This window comes from Myiozetetes cayanensis, unplaced genomic scaffold, assembly GCF_022539395.1.
Source record: "Myiozetetes cayanensis isolate MyiCay16 unplaced genomic scaffold, myiCay2020 scf284, whole genome shotgun sequence".
Classification (NCBI taxonomy): domain Eukaryota; kingdom Metazoa; phylum Chordata; class Aves; order Passeriformes; family Tyrannidae; genus Myiozetetes; species Myiozetetes cayanensis.
Genome location: NW_026087504.1, coordinates 10,947 through 37,352, shown reverse-complemented (window position 1 = coordinate 37,352; position 26,406 = coordinate 10,947). Strand labels below are relative to the sequence as shown.

At 50.4% G+C, this 26,406-nt stretch overlaps 1 protein-coding gene across 1 annotated transcript; it reads left to right on the top strand.

Annotated features, from left to right (window-relative positions):
* Positions 1-15,428: 15,428 nt before the first annotated feature.
* LOC126643958 (olfactory receptor 14J1-like) lies at positions 15,429-25,202 on the top strand (the record flags this gene model as incomplete). Its single annotated transcript, XM_050322753.1, has 2 exons — positions 15,429-16,373; positions 25,136-25,202. Coding segments are annotated over 2 exons (1,012 nt in total), but the record flags the coding sequence as incomplete, so codon positions are not given.
* Between the last annotated feature and the right edge of the window lie 1,204 nt (positions 25,203-26,406).

The window sequence follows — 26,406 nt, the reverse complement described above, 5'->3', positions numbered from 1 at the left end:
CAGGTCCCCTGTGATGTCACCGATGTCCCTGTGACATCACGGCTTTCCCTTTGTTGTCACCAGTCCCCAGTGATATTTCTGGTCCCCAGTGATGCCATTGCTGTCTCTGTGATGTCACCACAGTAGGACCATGTCCTTGTGATGTCACTGATGTCCCTGTGACATCACGGCTTTCCATTTGTTGGCAAGAGTTACCTATGAATTCACAGGTTCCTCTGTGATGTCACCACTGTCCCTGTGATGTGACCAATGTCTCTGTGACATCACGGCTTTCTCATTGCTGTAAGCAGTCTCCTGTGACGTCACTGGTCTCCCATTGATGTCACTGCTGTCCCGGTGAAATCACCACTGTCCCCAGCAGTGCCACCATGTCTCTGTGATGTCACCAGACCCCTTTGATGTCACCAAAGTCCCTGTGACATCACTGCTGTCCCTCCGTTGTCACTGATCCCCAATGATGTCCCTGCTGTCTCTGTGATGTCACCACCACCACCTGTGATGTCACCAATGTTCCAATGATGTCACTGGTGTCTCTGTGATGTCACCCCTGTCGTTGTGAAGTCACCGATAACCCCAGTGATGTCACCCATGTCCCTGGGATGTCACCACTATCTCCTGTGGTGTCACCAGTGATACCAATAATATCACTTGTGTCTGTGATGTCACACCTGGCCTTGTGAAGTCATCGATGTCCCCTGTGATGTCAAAGATGTCCCCACTGATTTCACTTGGGTGTCTGTGGTGTCAGCACTGTCCCCTGTGATGTCATCAATGTCCCCAATGATGTCCTGCTGTCTCTGTGATGTCACCACTGTGCCGAGCCATGGCACCATGTCCTCGTCATGTCACTGATGTCAGTGATGTCCCTGTGACATCACGGCTGTCCCTTTGTTGTCAGTAGTCCCTTGTGAGGTCACTGGTCCCCAGTGATATCACCAATGTCCCTGTGATGTCACCATTATCTCCTGTGATGCCACCAATGTCACCAATAATGTCACTGGTGTCTCTATGATGTTATACCTTACCTTGTGATGTTACCGATGTCCCCTGTCATGTCACAGGTCTCCCTGTGAAATCACGGCTTTCCCTTTGTTGTTGGCAGTTTCCTGTGATGTCATTGGTCACCAGTGATGTCACTACTTTCTCTGTGATGTAATCACTGTCCCCAGCAGTGGCATTATGTCCTTGTGATGTCATCAATTTCCCTCTGATGTCACCAGACGTCTTTGATGTCAGTGATGTCCCTGTGACCTCACAGCTGTACCTTTCTTGTCACCAGTCCTCTGGTACATCACTGGTCCCCAGTGATATCATCCATGTCTGTGTGATGTCACCACTGTCCCCTGTGGTGTTACCAATGTCCCCTGTGGTGTAACCAATGTCCCCTGTGATGTCACTGCTGTCTCTGTAATGTCACCCTTGTCATTGTGAAGGCACCAATGTCCCCAGTGATGTCACAACTGTTTCTGTGATGTCACCAGTGTCACCGATGATGTCACTGGCACCTCTTTGATGTCACCCCTGGCCTTGTGCAGTCACTGATGTCCCCTGTGATGTCACTGATGTCACCATTACATCACAGTTGTTACATCTTTGTTGTCAACAGACCCCTGTTTTGTCATTGGTTTTCACTGATGTCACTGCTGTCTCTGTGATGTCACCATTGTCCCCAGCAGTGGTTCCATGTCTCCATGATGTCACTGATTTCCCTGTGACATCAGGGCCTTCCTTTTTTTCACCAGTCCCCTGTGATGTCATTGGTCCCAATGATTTCTTCGCTGTCCCTGTGATGTCACCATTGTCCCCGATGATGTCGCTGGTGTCTCTATGATGTCAACTCTCTCCTTGTGAATTTACTGATGTCCCAGTGACATCATGGCTCTCCCTTTGTTGTCAGTATTCTCCTGTGATGTCACTGGTCCCCAATAATGTCACTGCTGTTGCTGTGATTTCACCACTGTCCCCAACAGTGCCACCATTTCCCTGTGATGTCACCAGACCCCTGTGGTTTCACTGATGTCCCTCTAACATCATGGCTGTCCCTTTCTTTTGACTAGTCCCCTGCGATGTCACTGACCCAGTGATATCACTCATGTCCCCCTGATGTTTCTACTGTCACCTGTGATGTCAACAATGTCTCCGATGATGTCATTACTGTCTCTGTAATTTCACCCCTGCCCTTGTGAAGTCACCAATGTCCTATTTGATGTCACTGATTTCCCTGTGACATCACAGCAATCCTTTCATTGTCATCAGTCTCCTGTGATGTCACTGGTCCCCACTGATGTCACTGCTGTCCCTGTGGTGTCACCACTCTCCCCAACAGTGGCACCATGTCCCTGTGATGTTACCGACGCCTCTGTAATGTCATCAGACCCCTGTGACATCACTGTTATGTCTGTGACGTCACAACTATCCTTTCACTGTCACCAGGTCACCTGTGATGTCACTGGTCTTTAATGATGTCACTACTGTCTCTGTTCCTGCTTTGCAGAGGCTGCTGAGCTGTTTGGACTGGAAGTCAGCTTGAAGAAGACAGAAGTTTTATATCAACCTGCACCTCAGGAAGTCTCCCATCATCCCCATATCACCATTGGTGAAACAGAACTCAAATCAGTCCAGCAGTTTAGTTATCTGGGTAGCATCATCTCCTCAGACGGTAAGACTGATGCAGAAATAGACAACAGGTTAGCAAAGGCATACAGAGCTTTTGGTAAACTCCATAAAAGAGTGTGGCAAAACAAACACCTGAAGAAAAGTACAAAGATCAGCATTTACAGAGCTGTTGTACTGTCTACTCTTCTATATGGGTCCGAATCATGGGTCATTTACCGGCACCACTTGCGTCTCTTAGAACGCTTCCATCAGCGCTGCCTCCGCACAATTCTAAACATCCACTGGACTGACTATGTGACCAACACGTCTGTCCTTGAACAGGTAGCAGTCACAAGCATTGAGGCCATGCTACTGAGAACACAGCTGTGCTGGGCAGGGCACATCTCTAGGATGCAGGACTGCCGCCTCCCTAAGATCGTGCTCTATGGGGAACTTGCCACTGGCTACCGCAAGAGAGGAGCCCCAAAGAGGAGGTACAAGGACTGCCTGAAACAATCCCTCAGCCTTGGCCATATTGATCACCACCATTGGTCTACCCTGGCCTCCAATCGGGAGGCCTGGAGACACACCATCTATAATGCTGCTGCTGCTTTTGAGAACACACGCAGGATCACTCTCGAGGAGAAAAGACAACGCAGAAAGAATCGCATCGCGTCTGTATCACCTGGGGAGTCTTTCTGCTGTGCCTTCTGCAACCGGACTTGTCTATCTGGCATTGGCCTTTTTAGCCATCAGCGCGCTTGTAGCAAGCGTGGGTAGAGCCCTTCTCAAATCTTCGTTTGCGAAGCCTAGCCATGATGATGATGATGATGATGAATTATCATTAGAAGGGAAATGCTTGTCAGCAGGGGTTCTGTCTGTGGGAGAGGTGGTGTCCTGTAACCCATTCAAAAAATGTAAAACATACAAGGCTTTATTCAACTGCTCTTGGGCAGACATACCCAAACTATCCCTTTTTTGTTTTTTGATCATGCTCTTTAATTTTTGGTGTGCTCTCTCCACTATACCCTGTCCTGGGGGGTTATGTGGGATACTGGTGGTATGAGCTATGCCCCAATCTTTCAAGAACTTTCCCGTCTCTTTTGACACATATGAGGGTCCATTATCAGTCTTTATTTGTTTTGGCACCTCCATATGTGCAAAAGCCGCCCTTTTCCTCTTCACTGCAGGTGCCTTCCACATGAAGTAGTGCCCTGTTCCATTCCCCACCCCTTGGAGCCTCCTTGGGCAGCCCAGGAGCACTGCCCCATCCCACCCCCTGGAGCCCCTAAGCCAGCCCCAGACTGGCTGGAGCACACCAGGAGCTCTGCCCCTCACCCTCCTGGAGCCCCAGAGTGGCCAGTGGGCCACAAGTCCCCCCTGGGGGGTGGGCACAGGGGGCAGAGTAAATCAAACGAGCCCCGTGCGGCCATCGTTGTATTGGACCCTTTATCTGGGCACAGGGAAGCTGCACTGGCACGAGAGTGTGGGTGGGAGCTGCAATTCTCTCTTCTTCTCTCTCTTTATTTCTTCTTCTCTTCGTCTCCTTTCTAAATGTTTTGGGTCACTTAAAACTGGATGGTTTGATTTTTTTCTGACTTGTCTGGGTTGGCCTGTGATCAGTCAGTGCTTTGGGCAATGCTCTATTCTGGTGGAATGTTGCCCTTTCAACTTTTGCCAAGCTCCCTTATTTGCTCAAGGTTCAAGTAAAACTGTGTTATTTGACCTCTTGAGAAAAGGTGTGGGGCATCTTTTCCTTTGTGATATCCCTCAAGGTGAAAAGAACTGTAGGACCTTTCAAAATAAGCAGAGCACAGATATTTTGTCATCTTATTTATTTTTTAAAGTAAAACCACTTTGATGAGCTTAAAACTCAAACCTGGGATCTACAGTCACCATCCCTGGAAGTGTTCAGGAAACAGTGAGCTATGGCACTTGGGGACAGGGTTCAGTGGTGAAGATGCCAGTGTTGGGTTCATGGTTGCACTCCATGATCTCAGAGGTCTTTTCCAACCTTAACAATTCTGTGATTCTGTGGTGACTCAACCACTTCCCTGGACATTCTTTTCCAGTGTTTGATAACCCTCAGTCATCCCTTTGATGCTTGTGATGGTTTTGATCTAGGCCTTCCTGGTAACCAGTTTGTAACCAAGGAAGTGGCCAAGTACCCAGTATTCCATACGATTTTTACGTAAACCAGAGTATAAATAAGTTGGAGATTAGAGACCTCGCTCTCTTCTCTTCTGGCGAGGTTCAGGAGCAGTGAGTCCTTGCGTTGGTCTCGCTTATCTAAAGCTGAGGCCTGCAGCGACCGCTGGCCTGCCACGTGGGGGGTTCGGAGAGTGCTGGCTGTGTCTGCCAATCCTGCTTTTCTAAGGGAAGTGGTGAGATCTGTTTTGTTAGTTATTAGTATAGTTCTTGAGTTTGATCAAGTATACCTGTTTGGTGTCCCTTTTGTTCCCTTTTGTCCCCCTTTTTCCCCTTTCCCTATCCCTTCGGGGGGTGGATCTCCTTTTACTGTGTATATAGCATCTTAACTATATATAACTGTAATTTACGTAAATATATATATATTTATATAAGCAGCTTGACTTTGGGTTCTTTAATTTTTTTTTATATAGTTTTTTTTTTTCCTTTGCCCTAAGGGAAGAAGGGAGGGGGGAAGGGGGCTGCTGTCATGACTTTTGGGCATTTGGCAGAGAACCAGGTCCAAACTATCACAATGCTGCAGCCAAGGAACAGAGCAGTGATTTTCACAGTGTTCCTGGGTCACAGGATGTCCAAAGCCAAGGACATTTCCATCAGCACCTTGTCCTTCCTGCAGATCAGAGTCACCTGAAGCCTCCAGGCCCTCCACGCTGGCAGAGACCCCCCAGGCAGCAAAGCCCTGTCCTGCCAGGCTGCACAGCCCAGCCCTGTGTCTCTCTGGCCTGAGCACAGCAGGGTTTGCTCTCCGTGGGGCACCTCAGCCCCTCTGCCATTGCCATCTGCCCCCAGCCCAGCAGGCTCTGGAGCAAAGCACAGCTGAGGGCCAGCACAGCTCTGCTCTGACAGTGTCGTGGTCTGATCCAGCCCCTGCTCTGAGGTCACATCTGCCCCTGCAGGGGACAGGCCACCAGCAGGAAGGTGTCTGGGGAAGGGCCTGTGAGGTCCCTTCTCCCTGCAGGAGCTGATGGCTAAGCCCGGGACTCCTGGCTGGGACAGGGGCTCTGCAGCTGCCCCTGCCAGCACCTGGGACAGCCCAGCACAAGGCCCCTTTGGTTCCAAGAGGCCCTGCAGTGTTACATAGGCCACTCGGTTTTGTGAGGTGTGTCCACAGTGTCCCAGGGGTCCTTTGGCTCCATAAGGGTCTGCACTCAATAAGGGCCCCTTGATTCTATGAAGTTCTGTCGTCTTCAGGGTTTCCTTCAGTTCCATGTGGCCCTGACATGTCAGACTGGACCATTAATACCATCAGGTTCCAAAATCTCCAAGGGCATTTTTGTTCCATGAGGCCTTGCAGTGTCCCAAGGGTCCCTTGATTCCATGGGGTTTCACAGTGTCCCAAAGGCCCCTGGTTCCCACAAAGTTCTGCAGTGTCTCATTGTTCCCACTGGTCCATGAGGTTCTGCAGTGTCTCACTGGCCCTTTCATTCCCACAAGGTTCTGCAGTGTCCCTGGATTCCTATGAGGCCCTGCCTTGTCAGACTGGGCCCTTGATTCTCTGAGGTTCCACAGTGGAACAATGGCCCCTTGGTTCCCTGAGGATCCAAAATGTTTCTGGGCTCCTGTGGTTTCATGAGGGCCTGTGTGTCAAATGGCCCCTTGGTTCCATGAGTATTCAGAGTGTCCCAGTTTTCCTTTGCTTCCATGAGGCCCTGGAGTGTCACAATGACCCCTTGTTTCCATGACTTCCAGAATGTCTTGGAGCTCCTTTGGTTCCACTGGGAGCTGCATGTCCAGTGTTCCCTCATCACCGTGATGTTCTCCACAATTCCTTTAGTTCCATGAAGCCCCACAGGTCACAATGACCCCTTGATTCCATGAGGTTCCCCAGTGTCACAATGGTCCCTTTAGCTCTGTGTGGCTCTTTGACATCCCGTGACCTCCCGGCTCTTGAGGAGCCATGAGAACTTCCCCAGGGGGAAGGGCCGGATCCTGCCCTGGGATGGGGCAACTCCGGCTGGACGGACACCCTGGGAATGAGAGGCTGGGAAGCAGTGCCGGGAAAGGGCTCTGGGGTGCTGGTGGGTGCCAGTTGTCCCTGAGTCAGCAGTGCCCTGGCAGCCAGGAGGGCCAAACCTGTGCTGGGGGCAACAGGGAGGGGATTGTCCCGCTCTGCTCTGCCCTGGGGCAGCCTCGCCTGCAAGATTGGGGCAGTTTGGGGGGACACAACGGAAGGGAGAGATTGAGCCATTAGAGAGTGTCCAAAGGAGGGCACGAGGATGGGGAAGGGCCTGGAGGGGAACTTGGTGTGTTCATCTGGAGAAGAGGAGACTGAGGGGAGACCTCACTGCAGTCACAACTTCCTGGGGAAAGGCAGAGGAGGGGCAGGCCCTGAGCTCTGCTCTGGGGGGACCAGGGACAGGACTGAGGGAATGGCCTTGAGTTTTGTCAGGGCAGGGTTAGGTTGGATCTTGGAAAAAGGTTCTTGCCCCAGAGGGTGGTTGGGCACTGAACAGGCTCCCCAGGGCAGTGGGCACAGCACCAAGGCTGACAGAGCTCAAGAAGTGTTTGGATGATCCTCTCAGGCTCATGGTGTGAGCCTTGGGGATGGTCCTGTGCAGGGTTAAGGGTGATCCTTGTGGGTCCCTTCCGACTCAGCACATCCTGTGACTCTGTGATTATCAATCCTGTGTTCAGCACAAATCCAAAACACAGCCCTGCACTGGCCATTGGGAAAATATTTAATTGGACTCCCCCTGAAAGCAGCACACCCATTATGGGCTCTCACAGAAACATCCCGCAGTCCATTTGCCACCTGGAACCAGGGATGGTCTCTTTGGCTGCTCATTCCTCCACACTCTCTTCTCATTGATGGCATCTTAACCAGACAAGCCCCTGGGAATAATTTACTTCTATGCCTTCAATGCTTTTGTGGTTAACTAGACAGAGCTCACAAATGCATTTGAAGTGAATACGGTGTATTAAAGAAGTAATGAGAAAATATTTCCTTTTTTGTGTCCTGTTTACTTTTTTTCCTATTTATACATTGATATCAGCAATCCCCAGTCAATATTGATCCCAGGCACTTCCTAATTCCATCTGAATAGATAAGGAAATCAAGATCCTTTGTGTCTGACAATCCATCAGACTTTATCCCTATCCCCACCCCAACATTCCCTCATCCAAGCCCTGGGACCCAAAGCAGCCTTGGGCCAATCTGAGCTTCCTCCACTAAAGGCTGGACCTGCAGGTTTCAGCTCCTTGGCACCAACTCCCACCTGCTTGGCTTGGAGAAAGAGCTGCACAAGACAGTGGGTTTCTGTGGCTGGGTTTTGGTAGTGGAGGGACTACAGGGGTGGCTTCTGTTCGAATCTGCCAGAAGCTTCCTCTGTCCCATGGAGCCAATGCCAGCTGCTCCAGGATGGAGTTCCTGCCACTGGCCAAGGCTGAGCCACTTAGGAGTGACAGGAACACCTGTGGGATAACATATTTCAGAAGAGAGGAGAGTTGCACAGAAAAGATTCCATCCTGAGAAGAGCAGAGTGAGAACATGGGATAACAACACAGACACCAAGGGCAGTGCAGAAGGAGGGGCAGGAGGGACCCCATAGGAGCAGGGGAAGGACTCATAACTGAGGCCCCTGCAGCCCGTGGGGGAGCATTGGGGTGCAGAGACTCCCCTGCAGCCCATGGAGGAGCCCACGCTGGAGCAGGGGGATGCAGGAAGGAGGCTGTGACCCCATGGTAGACCCAGGATGGAGCAGGTCCTGCAGACGACCTGTGGCCCATGGAGAGGGAAGGTCAGGCTGGATCAGGTTTTTCCCAGGTAGGACTCTGTGGGGGACCCATGCCGGGTCAGCTCATCCCTGAAGGACTGACCCCATGGAGGAGGGACCCACGGGACAGCAGGGTGGGAAGAGCTGCTGCCCGAGGGATGGACTCCAACAACACCTGACTCCAACCCCCTTCCCTGTCCCCCTGCACTGCTGGGGGGGAGGAGGGAGAGCTGAGAAGGAAGGAGGGGTGGGGGGAAGGTGTTTTTAAAACTCTTTTATTTCTCACTCTTTGGTTTTTATCCTGTTAGAAACAAATTTATGTACTATCCCTACTTTGAGTCTGTTTTGCCCATTAGTGAGCAACTTTCTCCAGACCATTTTCTCTGCTCAGGAAGCCTCAGCTGTTTTTTTTTCTCTTCTCTGTGGATTTGCAGAGGGAGAGGGAGGTAGCGGCTTTTATTGGGTGTTTGAAATGCAGCCAGGGTCAACCCACTACACCAACCCATGTGCTTGAGGCCCTTTTGTGATGTCACAGCCTACCCTCTCCATTCCGGAATAGCCCTTGGCAACCAAAGAACCAACACCTTACAACCCCAAAGTTAAGCACCACCCATGTGCCATGGGCCTTGTTATGATGTCACGGCCTGTCCTCTCCATTCCAGAACACTTCCTGGAAACCAAAGAACCAATGTCACAGAATGTCACAGTGCAGCCCCTCCCATCTGCCATTGCCCCTTTTTGATGTCACGGCCTTTCCCCCAGGAAAGAAAGCCTGTAACCTTTGGGTTTTTCAGGTGGAGTTGGTGGGACACCGTGGGCACTCTGTGGGAAGCAAGAGCTTTCTTTCCTGGCACCTTTCTCCTGGGAGAAATCTTTGTCCATGTTCAATTTGGTGAGTCAGACCAGCTATCCCTTCACATGGCTCCGGAAAGCAAAGCACAGCACGTTACCCCAGGAAAGATCGCTTGTAGCCTTGGACTCTTAGGTGCAGGTGGTGGGACACCCAGAGCACTCCATGGGCAGCAAGACCCTTCTGTCCTGGCACCATTTGTCTGGGAAGAATCTTCAGCTGTGTTCAGTTTGGGGAGTCAGACTGGCAATTTCAGCACTGGGCTTCTGGAAGCGAAGGACAGCCCTTTCTACCGGAAAGAAAGCCCTTACGCTCTGTCTCTCGTGTGCAGTTGGTGGCCTACAATTGTTACTCCATGGGTAGCAAGAGCTTTCTCTCGTGGCACCTTTTGTCTGGGAAGAATATTTGTCTCTATTCACTTTTGGGAGTTGCACCGGCAAGTTCAGTGCTGGGCTCTGAAAAGTAAACAACAGCGCTTCCACCCAGGAAAGAAAGCCCTTCCCCTCGATCTCATGTGCAGTTGGGGGCCACTCTCGGCACTACATGGTGTGATCGTTCAGACCTGACTCCCTTCCAAACGCCTGAACTCACAGTAACAACCCCTTTCCCTCCCTTCTTCCCTTAGGGCAAAGGAAAAAGCCTATAAAAATTGAAGAACCTAAAATTAAGATAATTATATAAAAATATATATATTTACACATGTTACAGTTAAATACAATTAAGATGCTATGTACACAGCGCAGGGAATCCAAACACCCCTCAAAAGGAAAGGGGAAAAAGGGATAAAAAGGGACAAAAAGGGACACAGAACAGATATACACAGTCAAACTCAAGAACTATACTAATAACTAGCAAAACAAATCTCACCACATCCCTTAGAAAAGCAAGATTGGCCAACACGGCCAGCACTCTCCAAACCTCCATGTGGCAGACCAGAGGTCACAGTAGGCCTCAGCCTTAGATAAACAAGACCAACGCAAGGAACCACTGCTCCTGAACCTCGCCAGAAGAGAAGAGAGAGAGGTCTCTGATCTCCAACTTATTTATACTCTGGTTTACCTAAAAATCATATGGAATACTGGGTACATGGCCACTTCCTTGGTTACAAGCAGGTTACCAGGAAGGCCTAGACCAAAACCCTCACATTCTCCACCCCTTATTCCATACTATTTTTATGTAACACTTATATTTCACGTTTGTTTATATCCCATGCATTTATACATATATATATATAGTCCTTGTTCATCCTATGAATCTGCAATTGAGTTAGTTGAACAGTAGACAGAGGAACATAAATAATATCTAGATCCCTCCCCAGGTGCTCCCAAAGCCATAATCTGCTTTTGTGGCAGACTTTGGAGAGCATTACAGGATATGAAGTAATGGATTTAGAAAACTGGAAGCTTATAAAACCCATTCCCATAACAGAAAATCTTAGCCTTTTACATCTAATTGTCCTATTACAACATAAAGTTGTTTAATACCTTTAAAAATTACTAAAACAAAAGGTAACCCACATATTTTTTTTTACTCTGATAGGATCTCAGTCTTTGATTTATTTCCTTTAATACTACCAGGGATGCCGGTGTTAAGCGTCGAGGGCAGGTTAAGTCTGCCTCCCCTTTCAGGAGCTGAAAGAGCAGATTGAGGGTGTCTGTTGTTATAGCTAACAGAGGCCTAATCCAATTGATTAAGCCTAGTAGCAAGTGCAAATCATTAAGGTGTGGATGTCAGCGGGTAAAGTAACAGTCTGGGGCTGAATAGTTGTGTTCTTAATTTGAAATCCAAGGTATTTCCATGGAACTGTCACTTGTTCTTTCCCCGGTGCAATTTCAGACCATGTGTCAATAGTGCAGTTTTCACAGACAAATGCACTTGCATGAGTTGTCCCTCGGATTGTGCTGCCAGCGAGAGATCGTCCATAGAGTGAGGCACGATGGTATCTGGACACTGTCGATGGATTGGTGATAACATGTCTGCAACGACTCTTTGGCAAACGGAGGGGCTCTTCCTCATTCCTGTGGGAGGACTGTCCAGTGATAGCGCTGAGATGGTTCTGCTGCATTGATGGAAGGCACTGTAAACGTGAACCTGTGAGAGTCTTTAGGGTTTAATGCAATGTTAAAGAAATGATCTTTTATATCAATAAGAACAATAGGTCACTTTGAAGGTATCATTGTTGGTGATGGAAGCCCTGGCTGGAAAGCCCCCATCGGTTCTATTATTTTATGGAGTTCTCTTAAATCCTGTAGCAGTCTCCACTTTCCACTGGACTTCAGTAGAGTAAAAATAGGGAAATTCCAGGGACTATCAGTTGGCACAATAGATCCCTTTTCTAGTTGTTCATGTACTAGCAGGTTGATTTGCCACAATTTCTCTCCCTTTAGGGGCCACTGGGATACCCAGATTGGCTGGTCAGAGAGCCATGTGAGGGCAGGAGATTGTGGCTCACCAGTGGCCTTTAAACTAAATTTGAGGTAGTTAGTTGGATATCCCATTGTCCTATCGTATCTCTCCCCCAGAGGGTCATTGGGATATTAAGGACATAGGGCTTTGCTGAGGCAGTTTTACCTTCTGGTCCTTCGATCAGGAAAGTGGAGACACTTTGGAGATGTGTCTGGGCTCCTCCTTCCCCTTTGATGTCAATGCAGGGCTCCGTAGTGCTCCATTCCTTTGGCCAGTCGCTCTCTGCAAAGATCGTGACATCTGCTCCTGTGTCTGTAAGACCTTTAACTCGAGCACATTGGTGAGTGTTGGGAAAAAATACCCTGAAGGTTCGCGTTGTCTGATGGAGTAAAATGGACTGTGACCACTGGACCATCGGCATAGAGTCCAAAGTGTCCTCCCCTACAGCAATGGGGGTAAAATGTGTCTTGCTCCACGGGTGGAAATAGAGCCTTAGGGTTGTCTACAGTCACTGATTGTGGGATAACTGTTAACCCTGTATTATTAGATGGAGTAGTCTCAGTTAAAATGTCTTTTCCAGCAGGTACTGGAAGGTTATTTGTTGGTCTCACGAGAACTGTGTGGTAGCTGTCACTGTTTATTGTGAGTTGGTGGGGAGACAACCAACTCCATCTTAGGGACACTTGCTCTGGGTCTCTGTCTGAGAGTGAGGGGAGCAGCTGGGTGTTCTTGACTTGTGGGGCATTTTTTATCATCACACTGCCCTTCGTGCTCAGCTCCCCATTTCCTGAAATCGAGGCCAGCCTTTGTGCAGCTTCCAGCAAAAGCGGCCTCCCCTCTCTGTCCAAGAGTGATCTACAGTCACTGGCCCAGGGCAATCCCTTTTGGCATCAGGGACATAATCTGGGTGGTACTGTAGGTACTCTTCTTTTCAGCTGAGGGCAATCCCTTTGAAAATGTCCTGTTTGTGTGCAGTGGTGGCACGAAGCCTCCTTCTGTTGTTGTTGCATTGCCAGGACTTCAGTTAGTAGGGATTTGTTGTACGTGTTGGATCCTACATTGCAACACTCTTTAACCATGTCCATTGGAGTGGGATCTTTGAGGGACCTTAATATTTCTTGACAATCATTGTTTGCTCTATTGCCAATTTTAGAATCAGTGCATCTGGAGCCTCTAGATTAATTTTTCACTGAAGGTTTAGGCATTGGAATAAGATTCTTATTGAGGTGATGGAGTCTCTCACTCTGGGATGTGGTTTAGGGGTGATTATGGTGGTGCTGGTTGACAGTTAGGCCAGAAGATCCTGAAGGTCTCTTCAAACCTTGATGATTTTGTGATTCTCTGACCTGTCAGCACAGTTTCCAGGTTTGTGCTCTAACAAGATCTTTTCTCAGTTCCATCCCTCAGTGGGACCCATTAACACTACAAGAAACTTTACAGTTTGAATCTCACTTGGGTTTCTCAAGAGGTTCCTGCAACTCTCCTCAGGGTCTGATGTTCAGGGACTCATTCCCAAAGCCCCCCAGGGTGATGAAATGCCTGGGGCTGTTGCTGTGCTGCTGAGCTGGGCCGGGCTCCTGGCACACAGAGAGCACCTGGCAACCAAGAACAGCTCCAAAGACACAGCTCTGCCCAGGAGCAGCTCCTCTGCACAGCCCAGCAGGGCTGAGGGCACTGCCTGCAGCACCCAGGGCACAGGAGAAAGGGTAGAGAGGTGAGAAGCAGCCTGGGCTGGGAGGGGACTGAGCTCTCACTGCGAGAGAAACCTTCCCAGGATTTGAATGAAGAATTCTCTGGCTGGAGGACACTTCAACTTCCCTTCCTGCAGGGATCTCCTAAAGTTGCCATATCCCACAGCTTGTAGGATCTTTTAGAAGGCCTCTCCCAGTTCCTGCAGGGCAGAGGAAGTGGCCCTATGGCAGAGCAGGGCAGGAGCTGCAGGCAGCAAGGGCAACCAGGAGAAGGGAGCAGGAGGTGAAAGGGATCCTGGGCTGGGAGGACAGGGCAGAGCTGCTCAGGGGAGGAACCTTGGCAGCCCTTTGGCACGGGAAGGCTGTGGCTGCAGAGCAGTGCAGGGGAGTTGCTGCAAGTGGCTCTTGCAGCTGCCAAATGCCAGCCCTGGCAGGAGCTGTCAGGATGGCTCTGCTGGATTTGCTGGGGGGCAGCAGGAGAAGCTGCTGCAGAGCAGGACTTGGTGCTGCCCCATCAGAGGCCCGGGGTAAGAAGGTTCCCTGTGCCAGGGCTGGCTGTGTGGTGGGAATACAGGGGTGCAGCCAGGGGTGCCCAGGGCTGTGGGGCAGAGCAGGGTCCTGCCCCCCAGGGCTGTGTGTGCTGGGGCAGGGACTCTGCTGCCTGCCAGGGGCAGCTCTCAGCCCGGCCAAGGAGCTGCCACGGCCCTGCAGGGAGAAAGGGGTGGGGAGAAGGAGTGAGCCCTCCTGGCAGGCCAGGGCTGGGCAAGGCCCTTCAGCTGCAGGCTCAGGGCTCCTCCCAGCTTCAGCTGCACCTGCTGCCATTTGCAGGGGCCCTGCTCAGGAAGCACATCCACTGCCAACCCCTGCCCCTTCCCAGCCAGCGCAGGGGCTCTGGGATCTGCTCTGCAGCCCCTGCCCAGGCAGAGCTGCCCCTGGGCCCTGGGCTGGGGATGGGCTCTGGCAGCACTGGCAGGGAGCTGAGCTGGGCACAGGGAGGGGCTGCTGGCAGGAACAGCTCCTCACACACACCCAGGCAGGGAGGGAGAGGCAGCTGCTGCCACAAGTGCTGGCCAGGGGGATGTGGCCCCTCCCTGCCTGTGTCTGTGGCACAGAGCCCTTCCCTGAGCAGCTCCTGCCTGGGCTCCTTTGCCAGCCCAAGCAGAGCCTCTGCCCTCAGGCCCACGGGGGCTGGGCTGGGCATTGCCCTGCAGCAACCAGAGCCCAGGCAAGGACAAGGCCCTCATTTCCATCTGGCTCTGCCTGTCCCTCCTGCCTTGGCAGCAGCACTGGGGCATTTCCCTGGCATCCCCTGCTGCCTGGGCTCTCCTTGTTCTCACCCTTGGCTTTTCTGAGCCAGTGTGGGGTTTTGTGGGGAGAGATTTTGAGGGTGCAGCTCTACCATACTGTCTTTGTGCTGCACAGAATCCCCATGGAGGAAACTCCCCAGTGCTAACTCCATGGAAGTGCTCTGGGCAGCTGCAATGAGCATTTTGTGTCTCACTCTGGGAGGGGAGAGATGAAAAGGCAAGGACTGTGTCAGTCTCTTCTTTGGACACGGATTCCTGGAGATCTGTGCAGTTTCTGTGTAGGGGAACAGTTGAGTGTGATGCTCCTGCAGCTCCAAGCTGCCAGCCCAGGGCAGCTGAGCACAGACTGATGGGCAGAGCAGCTCTTCTGTCTGCACTGAGGGACCGTCCCTGTGCCCTCAGAACCCACAAGACTTGACCTGCAGTGCCATGGAAATGTCAGGGATTTCCAACATCCACAACCACTCCTAACTGTGGCAGGTGCAAGTGGGGGAACAAACACAAAGAATTCAGGCAGCAACAGCCAGAGCTCAGGGGAGGGAGCTACAGGGAGGTCTGAGTGAGGTGAGAGAGCCTGAGAGTGGAGTGGCTGTGAGACGTGTCCTGTTTGGCTGCAGCAGCCTGGTCTAACTCAGCATTGACTTCTCCTCCTCAGCAGATCCAAACACTCTGAGGAAGCAGCAAATATCCAACAGCAGCTCCATGACCCAGTTCCTGCTCCTGGCATTTTCAGACAGGCGGGAGCTGCAGCTGCTGCACTTCTGGCTCTTCCTGGGCATCTCCCTGGCTGCCCTCCTGGGCAACGGCCTCATCCTCAGCGCCGTAGCCTGCGACCAGCACCTGCACACCCCCAGGGACTTCTTCCTGCTGCACCTCTCCCTCACAGACCTGGGCTGCATCTGCACCACTGTGTCCAAAGCCATGCACAACTCCCTCTGGGACACCAGGCAGATTTCTTATGCAGGATGTGCTTCCCAGGTCTTTTTCTTTCTGTTCTTCATCTCCACGGAGTTCTCCCTCCTGACCATCATGTGCTACGACCGCTACGTTGCCATCTGCAAACCCCTGCACTACGGGACCCTCCTGGGCAGCAGAGCTTGTGCCCACATGGTAGCAGCTGCCTGGGCCACTGGGTTTATCCATTTTCTGCTGCACACAGCCAATACATTTTCCCTGCCCCTGTGCCAGGGCAATGCCCTGGGCCAGTTCTTCTGTGAAATCCCACCCATCCTCAAGCTCTCCTGCTCACACTCAAGCTACCTCAGGGAACTTGGGCTCATGGTATTTAGTGCCTGTTTATGGTTTGGTTGTTTCATTTTCATTTTTTTCTCCTATGTGCAGATCTTCAGGGCTGTGCTGAGGATCCCCTCACAGCAGGGACGGCACAAAGCCTTTTCCACGTGCCTCCCTCACCTGGCCGTGGTCTCCCTGTTCCTCAGCACCTCATTCTTTGCTTACCTGAAACCCCCCTCCATCTCCTCCCCATCCTTGGATCTGACTGTGTCAGTTCTGTATTCGGTGGTGCCTCCAGCCCTGAACCCCCTCATCTACAGCCTGAGGAACCAGGAGCTCAGGGATGCCATAAGGACAATGATGACTGGATGTTTTTCAGGAGCAATAAAGTGTCTGTGTTCTGGTGTGTAGCATTCAGAATGAGACTCACTAATGGCCCAGCCTTCCTGCTCAGCTTTTTCATGGAGATCATCACGTTCTTCTTGCAATAATTTTTTGTCCAATTAAATATTTTTATGCAACTTCCTTCTAAATTAGTGTATACTCATTGAATTTTTGCAGAGATGTTTAAATGATGAATTGTGATCTCTGATTATTTAAACAAAAAAAAGGATCCTGCTGTGCCTTCTTTGTCCAAGACCCTTCTTCTAAGCTGTTCCTAAAGGACAGCACACTGCAGGACAGGGGGGATTTGCAAAGGGCAAGGGGACAAGAATCCCAGCACAGCAGCACTGCCAGGGAGCAGCAGAGCTTGGTCTTTGCAGAGCTGCTCTTTCCACTTCCACACTGTCCTTGTGAGCCCCTTTCTGGTTGGAAGTCCTGAGTGCTCTCTGAGCACAGTCCTGGGAGTGGAAGCCCTTTGAGCACAGGGAGGGACAGGCACTGGGAACTTGTGAAGCAGAGCTGGCCTCCCTGACAGCATCTACAGGATGCTGTGGCATCTTCGGAGAGCACTGCATGGACTGGGTCACTTCTTCTGTGTCCTTGCTGCAGGGCTGGAACTCTCCTGCAGTGACACCAGGACACTCCTGCTCTTTGCATTGCCAGCCTGATTTGGAAATCCAGTCTTCCCCTGCTGTTCCCAGGGACATGCTGGGAGTGCTTCAGAGCTGCCATCCTGGGGCAGCTCCTGCCCAGCGTGGGCAGGCACAAGGTCTCTCCCCCTGCTCCTCTCCCCTCAGCAGTGCCACTGTTTGCTGCAGCCTCCTCCTCCTTGCCCAGCACAGCCCTCCTGGCAGAGTTGGACACAGCCCTTGTTCTACCCCCTCCTCATGGCCCTGCCCAAGCCCCTCAGCTACAGCCTGATGGCCAGAAACCTTCAGGGCAGGGAGAGACCATTGGAGTGGTGGGTCTGTAGGGAGAAATCACTGCTGCCTCCCTTCTGAATCACCCTCAGGACCTGGACAAGCCTGTATTTGCTTTTGTTTCCATGAGGCCCTGCAGTGTCAAAGTGGCCCCTTGATTCCAGGAGGCTGCTCAGTGTCCCTGGATTCCTTTGGCTCCAGAATGCCCTGCAGTGTCACAGTGGTCCCTTGAGTCCATGAGGTGTCCTCGGTGTCACAATGACCCCTTGATTCCGTGGGGTTCCTCAGTGTCCCAAGGTCCATTTGGCTCCAAAAAGACCCTGTAGTGTCACAGTGGCCCCTTCCTTTCCTGAGGTTCCACTGTGTCCCAGGGTTTCTTTGTTTCCAGGAGGCACCACAGTGACACAAGGGCTCCCTGGTTCCATCAGGTTCCAAAGGTTTCAAGATTCCCTTTTGTTCCACAAGGCCCCACATGTGAAATGATTCCCTGGTTCTACAAGATTTCCCAGTGTCCCTGTGTTCCTTTCTTTCCATGAGGCCCTGCAGTGTCCCTTGTTTCCATGAGGTTACACAGGGTCATCAAGAAGCTGAGCCAACCCAGATGAATGTTTGGGGGAGATCAGGAGGAACTGGGACAAAAAGGATTGGATATTTGGGGAAGGAAAGAGGGGCTTGGCCAAAAGAGAGGAAAGATTTTGATGAGGTAAAAAAAGGTTCAGGTAATGCCGAGGGAGCTGAAACACTGACTGTGCAAACAATCATTGTAACCTTTATACTATTTCTAACCTCTAGACCCAACACTCCCCAAAAGTGCTGCCCCTGACATTGGAAGGAATCTACTGATCTTATCCCAACCTCAACCTTACTTCAAAGGCAAAGCCTCAACCCAGAACTCCAAACTCTTATTTGTCCTCCAATCCCCACCCCAATCCCAAATCTGGATTGTTAATATGAAAAACCCTTTAATCCTAACCCAGGCCAAAAAGCTGTTCCCCTAATCATGAACCAGACACTGCCAGCAGAACAACAAACCTGCCAAAGTTCTGCCTGATCATGACCCTGAGCTCTAAATCACAAGACCTGACCATTGAGCACCCCCACAGCCCTTGGGAGCAGGGCAAGGACCTGCAGGGCCCAGAGCAGCCCCAAGGGGTTGGCAGAGCAATGGGAGGTGACCTGGATCTGCTCAGCTCTGCAGGGACCCCCAGCAGAAGGGCCTGGGCTCTCTCAGGGATGTCCTGGGGCACAGGGGCTCAGCATCCAAGCCAAGAAGGCCAAGTGCACATGGCAGCAGCCAGAGCTGGGGGACAGCAGAGCCATCAGGGAGGGCCCAGAAATGCTGCTGGGAGGGGGGTGGGAAAGCAGGAGGGGTGTGTGCAGCCTGCAAGGCCAGAGGAGCAGCAGGGCCAGGGGAGCACAGCCTGCAGCAGAGATGGCCAAGGGCTCTGGCAGGGCTGCAAGGCCCAAAGGCACCCAGGCCTTTGTGCCCTTGGCTCTGGCAGCTGCCTCTGCCCCTCAGGCTACCACTTTGCAGCAACTTTCCTTTGTCTGCCTGCACTCCTGGCCTGCAAGGATCTGCTCTGAGGAGTCCCTGGGGAGGCTTTGTCAGTGCCTGCCCTCAGTGGGGCCCAGCAATGCTTCAAGGGACTGGGAGTTTGGCTTCTGACTTCTTGAGCAGCTTCTTCAATCTTCTCTCAGTAGTTGAGAACAATGGACTTGTCTCTAAACACGCTGTGGGGCTCATTAGAATACAGAAATCCCTCAGGATCTCTTTGTCTCCCTTTAATTGTCTTTAAGGCAATTTGAAAATAAGTCTTTTTTTAATTAAAGGATGGATATTTTTCGGTTCAGAGGAGAGGTGATAGCAGTATTCTCCAAGTGATCTTGATGCTGAGTTTCTCATCAGGAGATCCAGTCTGATCCTGTACGATCAGCCTTGCTCTTCACCCCTCACCTTGCCAGGCTCATTAAAATAAAGACAAACAAATTTTTTTCCTTCCTTTAATTGTCTTCATGTTTTCAATTCTTCAACAACTAATTGGACTTGTTTTGTAGTTTAGCTGAGGAGGAAGATTTTTAAGTGGATGTCACAGAAATATATTTTTTCTATGAAGGGGAATGCTTTACACAAAGACATAGGATGGAAAAGGGTCAGGGTGCAAAGGATTTGGATCTAACTATAAGGGGGCAAAAGAATTAGTAGCACTTAACCACTGACCAACTGAACAGTTATCAAGGGATTCAATAGCATTTACTAGAACTGAACAGAGACTGAATTATAGATTCACAATAACAACACTCACACCACAGTTAATTCACACTGATATCTCAGATCATTTGGGGTTTTTTTAACTTTTGTAGATTTTAGAACTAGTTGTGTAGTGAATATATTTTAATGTAGCTGTATCATATCCCTTAAAAGAGTATTTACACATACCAAACCATACTACCCCATTCCATATCCATCCCTCTAAACTCCATTTTTAGTCTTCTTTTCAAGGCAGAATTGTAGAAAAACACCCTAAGGCCTGGACCAGAAGATATCACCCAGACACAGTGACCTTCTAAGCAGAACTCTTCAGGAACTCCCAGGACTGTATGTGCTGTGAAGAAGATGAAGATGAGGAAGAAGGGGCCCCAAATGGGTCAGAACTCACGGTGCATAAACCTAGGATTGGATGGACCTTTTTATAAAATCATAAAACTCCTGTCTTGGGGGGGCACACATGGTATGTATTCCCCTAGGCCTAAGGACTCATTAAAGGACCAGGTCTCTTTATCTTATCTCCTACCTAAATTGGCCCAGAGTCTTTTTCTCCATGGTCTCTTAAGGCAACAACACCCACACCCAGGCAGAGATGTGTCAACACATCAAGATCTGGGTGTGTAAAGGTCCCTCTCCATAATTCTCCTGTTCTCAGTGAAACCCTCCCACACATCCCTTTGTGTTTCCGAAGGGAGAAGGTTCCAGGAGGCCCTGAAATGTCACAGTGACCACTTCATTTCATGAGTTTCCTCAGTGTCCCCATGGCCCCTGGACTCCACATGGCCCTGCAGTATCCCCACAGAGCCTTTGATTCCAGGAGATTCCTCAGGATGACCTCTGGGAGGTCCCCATGGAGCCCCTGGGACAGCAAAGTGACCTCCTGGCTCTTGATGAGCCCTGAGAACTTCCCCAGGGGAAAATGCCAGATTCTGCAGCAGTAGTATTAATAAAATAAATAAAGGGTCCTAGGGACCAGAGAGACACCAATGTAGTGTGTAAAAAAGTATCCTTTGTTGAAAGAGACAAGAGCTTAAAAAGTAGTTTCAAATGGTAACAGGTCACAACACATGACTTTCTTAGCCAGTCATACACAATCATTTAACTGCACATGTGTGATAGAGTAAGAACTACAACTGCCTGCATGCCTTACCAGCACCCATACTATAACCCGAAACCCCACAATTCCCCTGGTTTTATTAATAACAAGATATAAAACAGTGCACTTTTAAAATCCTTAACTACTTTTCAACAGGATATTTTTTGACAGAGTAATTTTTTTCTTACTTAAACCCTATTTACTTAAGGGTCTCATGCAATTGGGTAGAACAAAAACTTTATTATTTGAGGGTCTATATGTAACTGGGGAAAACTTACTTTTATTTAAAGAAAAAAAAGTTTTAGGGGGAGGAATGTCTTGTTCTCAGCATATGGCAAAGAACCAAGTCTGAACCATTTCAAGGGTTAAGGATTTCACTGGAGGATCCTTGGGGGTCCCTTCCAACTCAGCATATGCTGTGACTCTGTAATTATCAACCCTATGTTCAGCACAAATCCAAAACCCAGCCCTGCACTGGCCACGGGGAAGAAATTTAACTGGACTCCCCCTGAAACCAGCACACCCATTATGGGCTCTCACAGAAACATCCCACAGTCCATTTGCCACCTGGAACCAGTGACTCTGAGTTCCTGCTTCCCCAGCCCCAGGGATGGTGTCCTTGTCTGCTCATTCCTCCACATTCTCTTCTCAGTGATGGCATCTTAACCAGACAGGCCCCTGGGAATCATTTCCTTCTAAGTCTTCAATTCTTTTGTGGTTAATTAGGCAGATCTCAGAAGAGTATTCAAAGTGAATATATTGTATTAATAAAACCACAAATAAAGATGTCTTTTTGTGACCTGCTTTTTACCTGTTTTGACATTGATATCAGCAATCCCCAGTTGACATTGATCCCAAGCACCTCCTAATTCAGTCTGAATAGATATAAAAATCAGGACCCTTTATGTCTGACAATCCATCAGACTTTATCCCTATCCCCACCCTACCATTCCCTCATCCAACCCCTGGGACTCAAAGCAGCCTTGGACAAATCTGAGCTTCCTCCACTAAAGGCTGGACCTGCAGGTTTCAGCTCCTTGGCACCAACTCCCACCTGCTTGGCTTGGAGAAAGATCTGCACAAGACAGGGGGTTTCTGTGGCTGGGTTTTGGTAGATGGGAGGTTGCAGGGGTGGCTTCTGTTAGAATCTGCCAGAATCTTCCCCTGTGCCATGGAGCCAATGCCAGCTGCTCCAGGATGGAGCTCCTGCCACTGGCCAAGGCTGAGCCACTTAGGAGTGACAGTAACACCTGTGGGATAGCATATTTCAGAAGAGAGGAGAGTTGCACAGAAAAAATTCCAGCCTGGGAAGAGCAGAGTGAGAACATGGGATAACAACACAGACACCAAGGTCAGTGCAGAAGGAGGGGCAGGAGGGACCCCCCAGGAGCAGGGGAAGGACTCAGAGCTGAGGCCCCTGCAGCCCCTGGGGGAGCACTGGGGTGCAGAGACCCCCCTGCAGCCCCTGGAGGCTCCCACGCTGGAGCAGGGGGATGCAGGAAGGAGGCTGTGACCCTCTGGTAGGCCCAGGATGGAGCAGGTCCTGGCAGGGACCTGCAGCCCGTGCAGAGGGAAGCCCAGGCTGGAGCAGGTTTTTCCCAGGCAGGACTCGTGGCCCTGTGGGGAACCCATACTGGTACAGCTCATCCCTGAAGGACTGACCCCATGGAGGAGGGACCCATGGAGCAACAGGGTGGGAAGAGCTTCTGTCCGAGGGGTGGACTCACGTTAGGAGGTCCATCCAGGACTGTCTCCCTTGGGAGGGACCCCCCACAGGAACAGGGGAAAGACTCAGAGCTGTGGCCCCCCTGTAGCCCCTGGTGGAGACCAAAGTAACGCAGGTGTCCCCCTGCAGACTGTGGAGGAGCATCGGGGTGCAGAGACCCCCCTGCAGCCCAGGAAAGAGTAACCCACAGGACAGCAGAATGGGAAGAGCTGCTGCCTGAGGGATGGACTCAAACAACACCTGAGTGCAACCCCCTTCCCCATCCCCCTGCACTGCTGGTGGGGAGGAGGGAGAGCTGAGAAGGAAGCAGGGGTGGGGTGAAGATATTTTTCAGACTGTTGCTTTTCTCACTCTTTGGCTTTATCCTGTCAGTAATACATTTATGTACTATCCCTACTTTAAGTATGTTTTGCCCATTACTGAACAACTTTCTCCTGACCCTTATCTCTTCTCAGGAATCCTCAGCTGGTTTCTTTCTCACCTCTGTGGAGTTGCAGACAGAGGGGGAGGTAGTGGCTTCTAGTGGGTTTTTGAAATGCAGCCATGGGTCAACCCACTACACCAACCCATGTGCTTGAGGCCATTTTGTGATGTCACAGCCCATCCTCTCAATTCCAGAATAGCCCTTGGCAACCAAAGAACCAACACCCTACAACCCCAAAGTGTGGCCCCACCTGTGTGCCATGGCCGCTTTGTGATGTCACAGCCCATTTTCTCCATTCTGGAATTGCCCCTGGAAACCAAAGAACCAACGTCACAGAATGTCAAAGTGCAGCCCCACACATCTGCCATGGCCCCTTTATGATGTCACGGCCTTTCCCCCAGGCAAGAAAGCCTACAACCTTCGGGTTTCAGTTGGAGTTGGTGGGACTCTGTGGGCACTCCATGGGCAGCAAGAGCTTTCTGTCCTTCTGATTTTTTTCTGGGAGGAATATTTGACCATATTCAATTTTGGGAGTCTCACTGGCAAGTTCAGTGCAGGGTTCTGAAAAGCAAACAACAGCACTTGCACTCAGGAAAGAAAACCCTTCCCCTGGTCTCTCATGTGCAGTTGGTGGGCCAGAAATTTAACTGGACTCCCCCTGAAAGCAGCACAGCCATTACGGGCTCTCACACAAACATCACTCTTTGGCTTTTATTCTGTTAGTAATAAATTTAAGTACTATCCCTACGTTGAGTCTGTTTAGCCCATTAGTAAGCGACTTTCTCCCAACTCTTATCTCTACTTAGGAATCATCAGCTGGTTTCTTTCTCTCTTCTGTGGAGTTGCAGAGGAAGGTGAGATGTCCCAGTTTAAATGAGACAAGGGTCTTTTTGCTGAGGAAGAGTTAGGAGCAAAGACCCAAGCTTCTCTCTCTAAGCAGTTATAAATCCAAATTTAGGAGGCCCCAGTTGAAGGAAAAAGAAATTATGGAAAAGAAAAAATAACAACCCTTTATTAAAATGTATGTGTGTATTAACAGAAACATGGAAAAAACAAGTAAAACAAACAAGCAATACTCCTATACCCACAAATAATCCCCTTCAAAAACAAACCGTTAAACAGGCAAAGGGAAAAGGAAACCGTTCAAATTTGCGCCCTTTGGTGCAATTCCAACCTCAGTCAATAGGTGGTGCCATTGGGTCACTGGAGACGCAGGGTTTGTGATGTCCTATAGCAGTCACCAGGTGGCGCTGTGGGGTCACTGGAGATGCAGAACTTGTCACGGCGAGCAAGGGCCGACCAGAGCAACAGCAGCAAACTTCCCCTCCGACAAGGAAAGAAAGGAAAAAAAAAAACAGGCAGTGTCCACAACTGGCAAAGCAGGTCCCAAACCCACAGGCACACCATCCTCTCCTCCTGACCTGAGCGCCAGCCACCACCCAGCCCACCAAAATTCATCCTCCCCCATTGCCCAGGAGAGGAGAGAAAGAAAAAAAATTGCAGTTCCTTATCTGCCTCATTTCCTAGGAGACTAAGTTCTGGGCCATTAGTGAGGAGTGAGGTCTTTTTGTTCACCTAAGTACTTATCTGATAGCTCTTAATGGCTCCTACGACCAAGGGGGAAGGGATAGAAAAAAAATTCCTTGCTTAAGCTGAACCATGACAGGAGGTAGTGGCTTTTAGTGGGTGTTTGAAATCCAGCCAGGGTCAACCCACTACACCAACCCATGTGCTTGAGGCCCATTTGTGATGTCACAGCCTATCCTCTCCATTCCAGAATAGCCCTTGGCAACCAGAGAACCAACACCCTACAACCCCAAAGTGAAGGCCCCCCTGTGTGCCATGGGCCCCTTTGTGATGTCATGGCCTACCCTCTCCATTCCAGAACGGCCCCTGGAAACCAAAGAACCAACGTCATAGAATGTCAAAGTGCAGCACCCCCATCTGCCCCTTTGTGATGTCACGGCCTTTCCCCCAAGAAAGGAAAGACTGTAACCTTTGGCTTTCAGGTGGGCCACTCTGGGCACTCCATGGGCAGCAAGAGCTTTCTGTCCTGCCACCTTTTGTATGGGAAGAATATTTGACCATATTCAATTTTGGGAGTCTCACCGGCAAGTACAGTACAGGGTTCTGAAAAGCAAACAACAGTGCTTCCACTCAGGAAAGAAAACCCTTCCCCTGGTCTTTTTTGCTCAGTTGGAGGGCCACTGTTGGCACTCCATGGGCAGCAAGAGTGTTCTGTTCTGGCACCTTTTGTCTGGGAGGAATCTTCATCCGTATTCAATGCTGGGAGTCGGACTGGCAATTACAGCACAGGGCTCCTGCAAGCAACTGACTGTCCTTCCCCTAGGAAAGAAGGCCCTTATGTCTCTCATGTGCAATTGTTGGGCCACCCTGAGCACTGCATGGATTGCAGGAGCTTTCTGTCCTGCCACCTTTTGTCTGGCAGGAATCTTTGTCCACATTCAAATCTGGCAGTCGGACTGACAATTTCAGCGTGGAGCTCCTGCAAGCGAACGACAGCCCTGCCCTCCAGGAAAGAAACCCCTTCCCCTCGGCCTCTTTTCCTGTTCCTTCCAATACAACCTGCAGGGCAGCTTTCTGCCATCTCTTCTCTTGGGAATTGTGAAGATAGACTCGCTCCCATGTTTAACACCTCAGGCAAAACCACCCTGTTAACGCCTTTCCCAACCTTTCTCAAAGCCAAGATGTGGAAAGAGCTGTTGTAATATTATTAATATAATAAATAAGGAGTCTACATGGACCAAGAGACACCAATAAGTGTGTAACAGAGTTCTTTACTGAGACAGAGTAAAGGGTGCAGTAGCAGTTTTGAATTGTAACACGTCCCAACAGGTAACCCTCTCAACCAATCCTGCCAATGGTCTTCACTGCTCATGTGCACCGGAGTCCTGCAGACTTCTTTCCCAGAAAGCCCTGCTGCCACTCCTGAAACCCCAAACACTGCAACTCCCCCTCTTTTATTACAACAAGATACAGAACAGTGCAATCCTGAAACTTCTTAGTTTTTTGTTTTTTTTTTTTTTTTTTTTTTTAACATTACATTTCCCATTTAACATAGTAACTTTTAACATCTGCAACTGGTTAAGGCAGCCTGGACACACTGCCCTGGGCAAAGGGATGTGCCTGGAAAAGAGCAAGGCAGCATTTCTGTGCCTGCACAGAGGAATCCATGGCACAGAGAACCCTCTTTCTTGAATACTTGCAGATCCCAGCCTGGGATCCCTGCAGGGCCCTGAGCTGGAGGGGCTGCTCTACAGAGGGAGGGGCTGTGGCACCCTGGGCTGAGCCTGCCCTGGCCATGCTGGTCAGGCTGGCAAGCAGAGCCAGCAGGATGGGGATCACTGCTGCTGAACCCCTTTCCAACCTTTCAGAAGGCTCAGTAGCCATGGACAAGGCAGGGCAGGATTATGGGGTGTCTCCAGTGGCACAAAGGAATCAAGGGGCTGCTGGGACACTGCAGGGTTTCATGGAAATAAAGGATCCCTGGGACACTGTGTGATGAAAAAGGGAATAGAATCCAGAGGGGGATAATGTCATGGTTTCAGGAGGTTTTTTTCATGAAA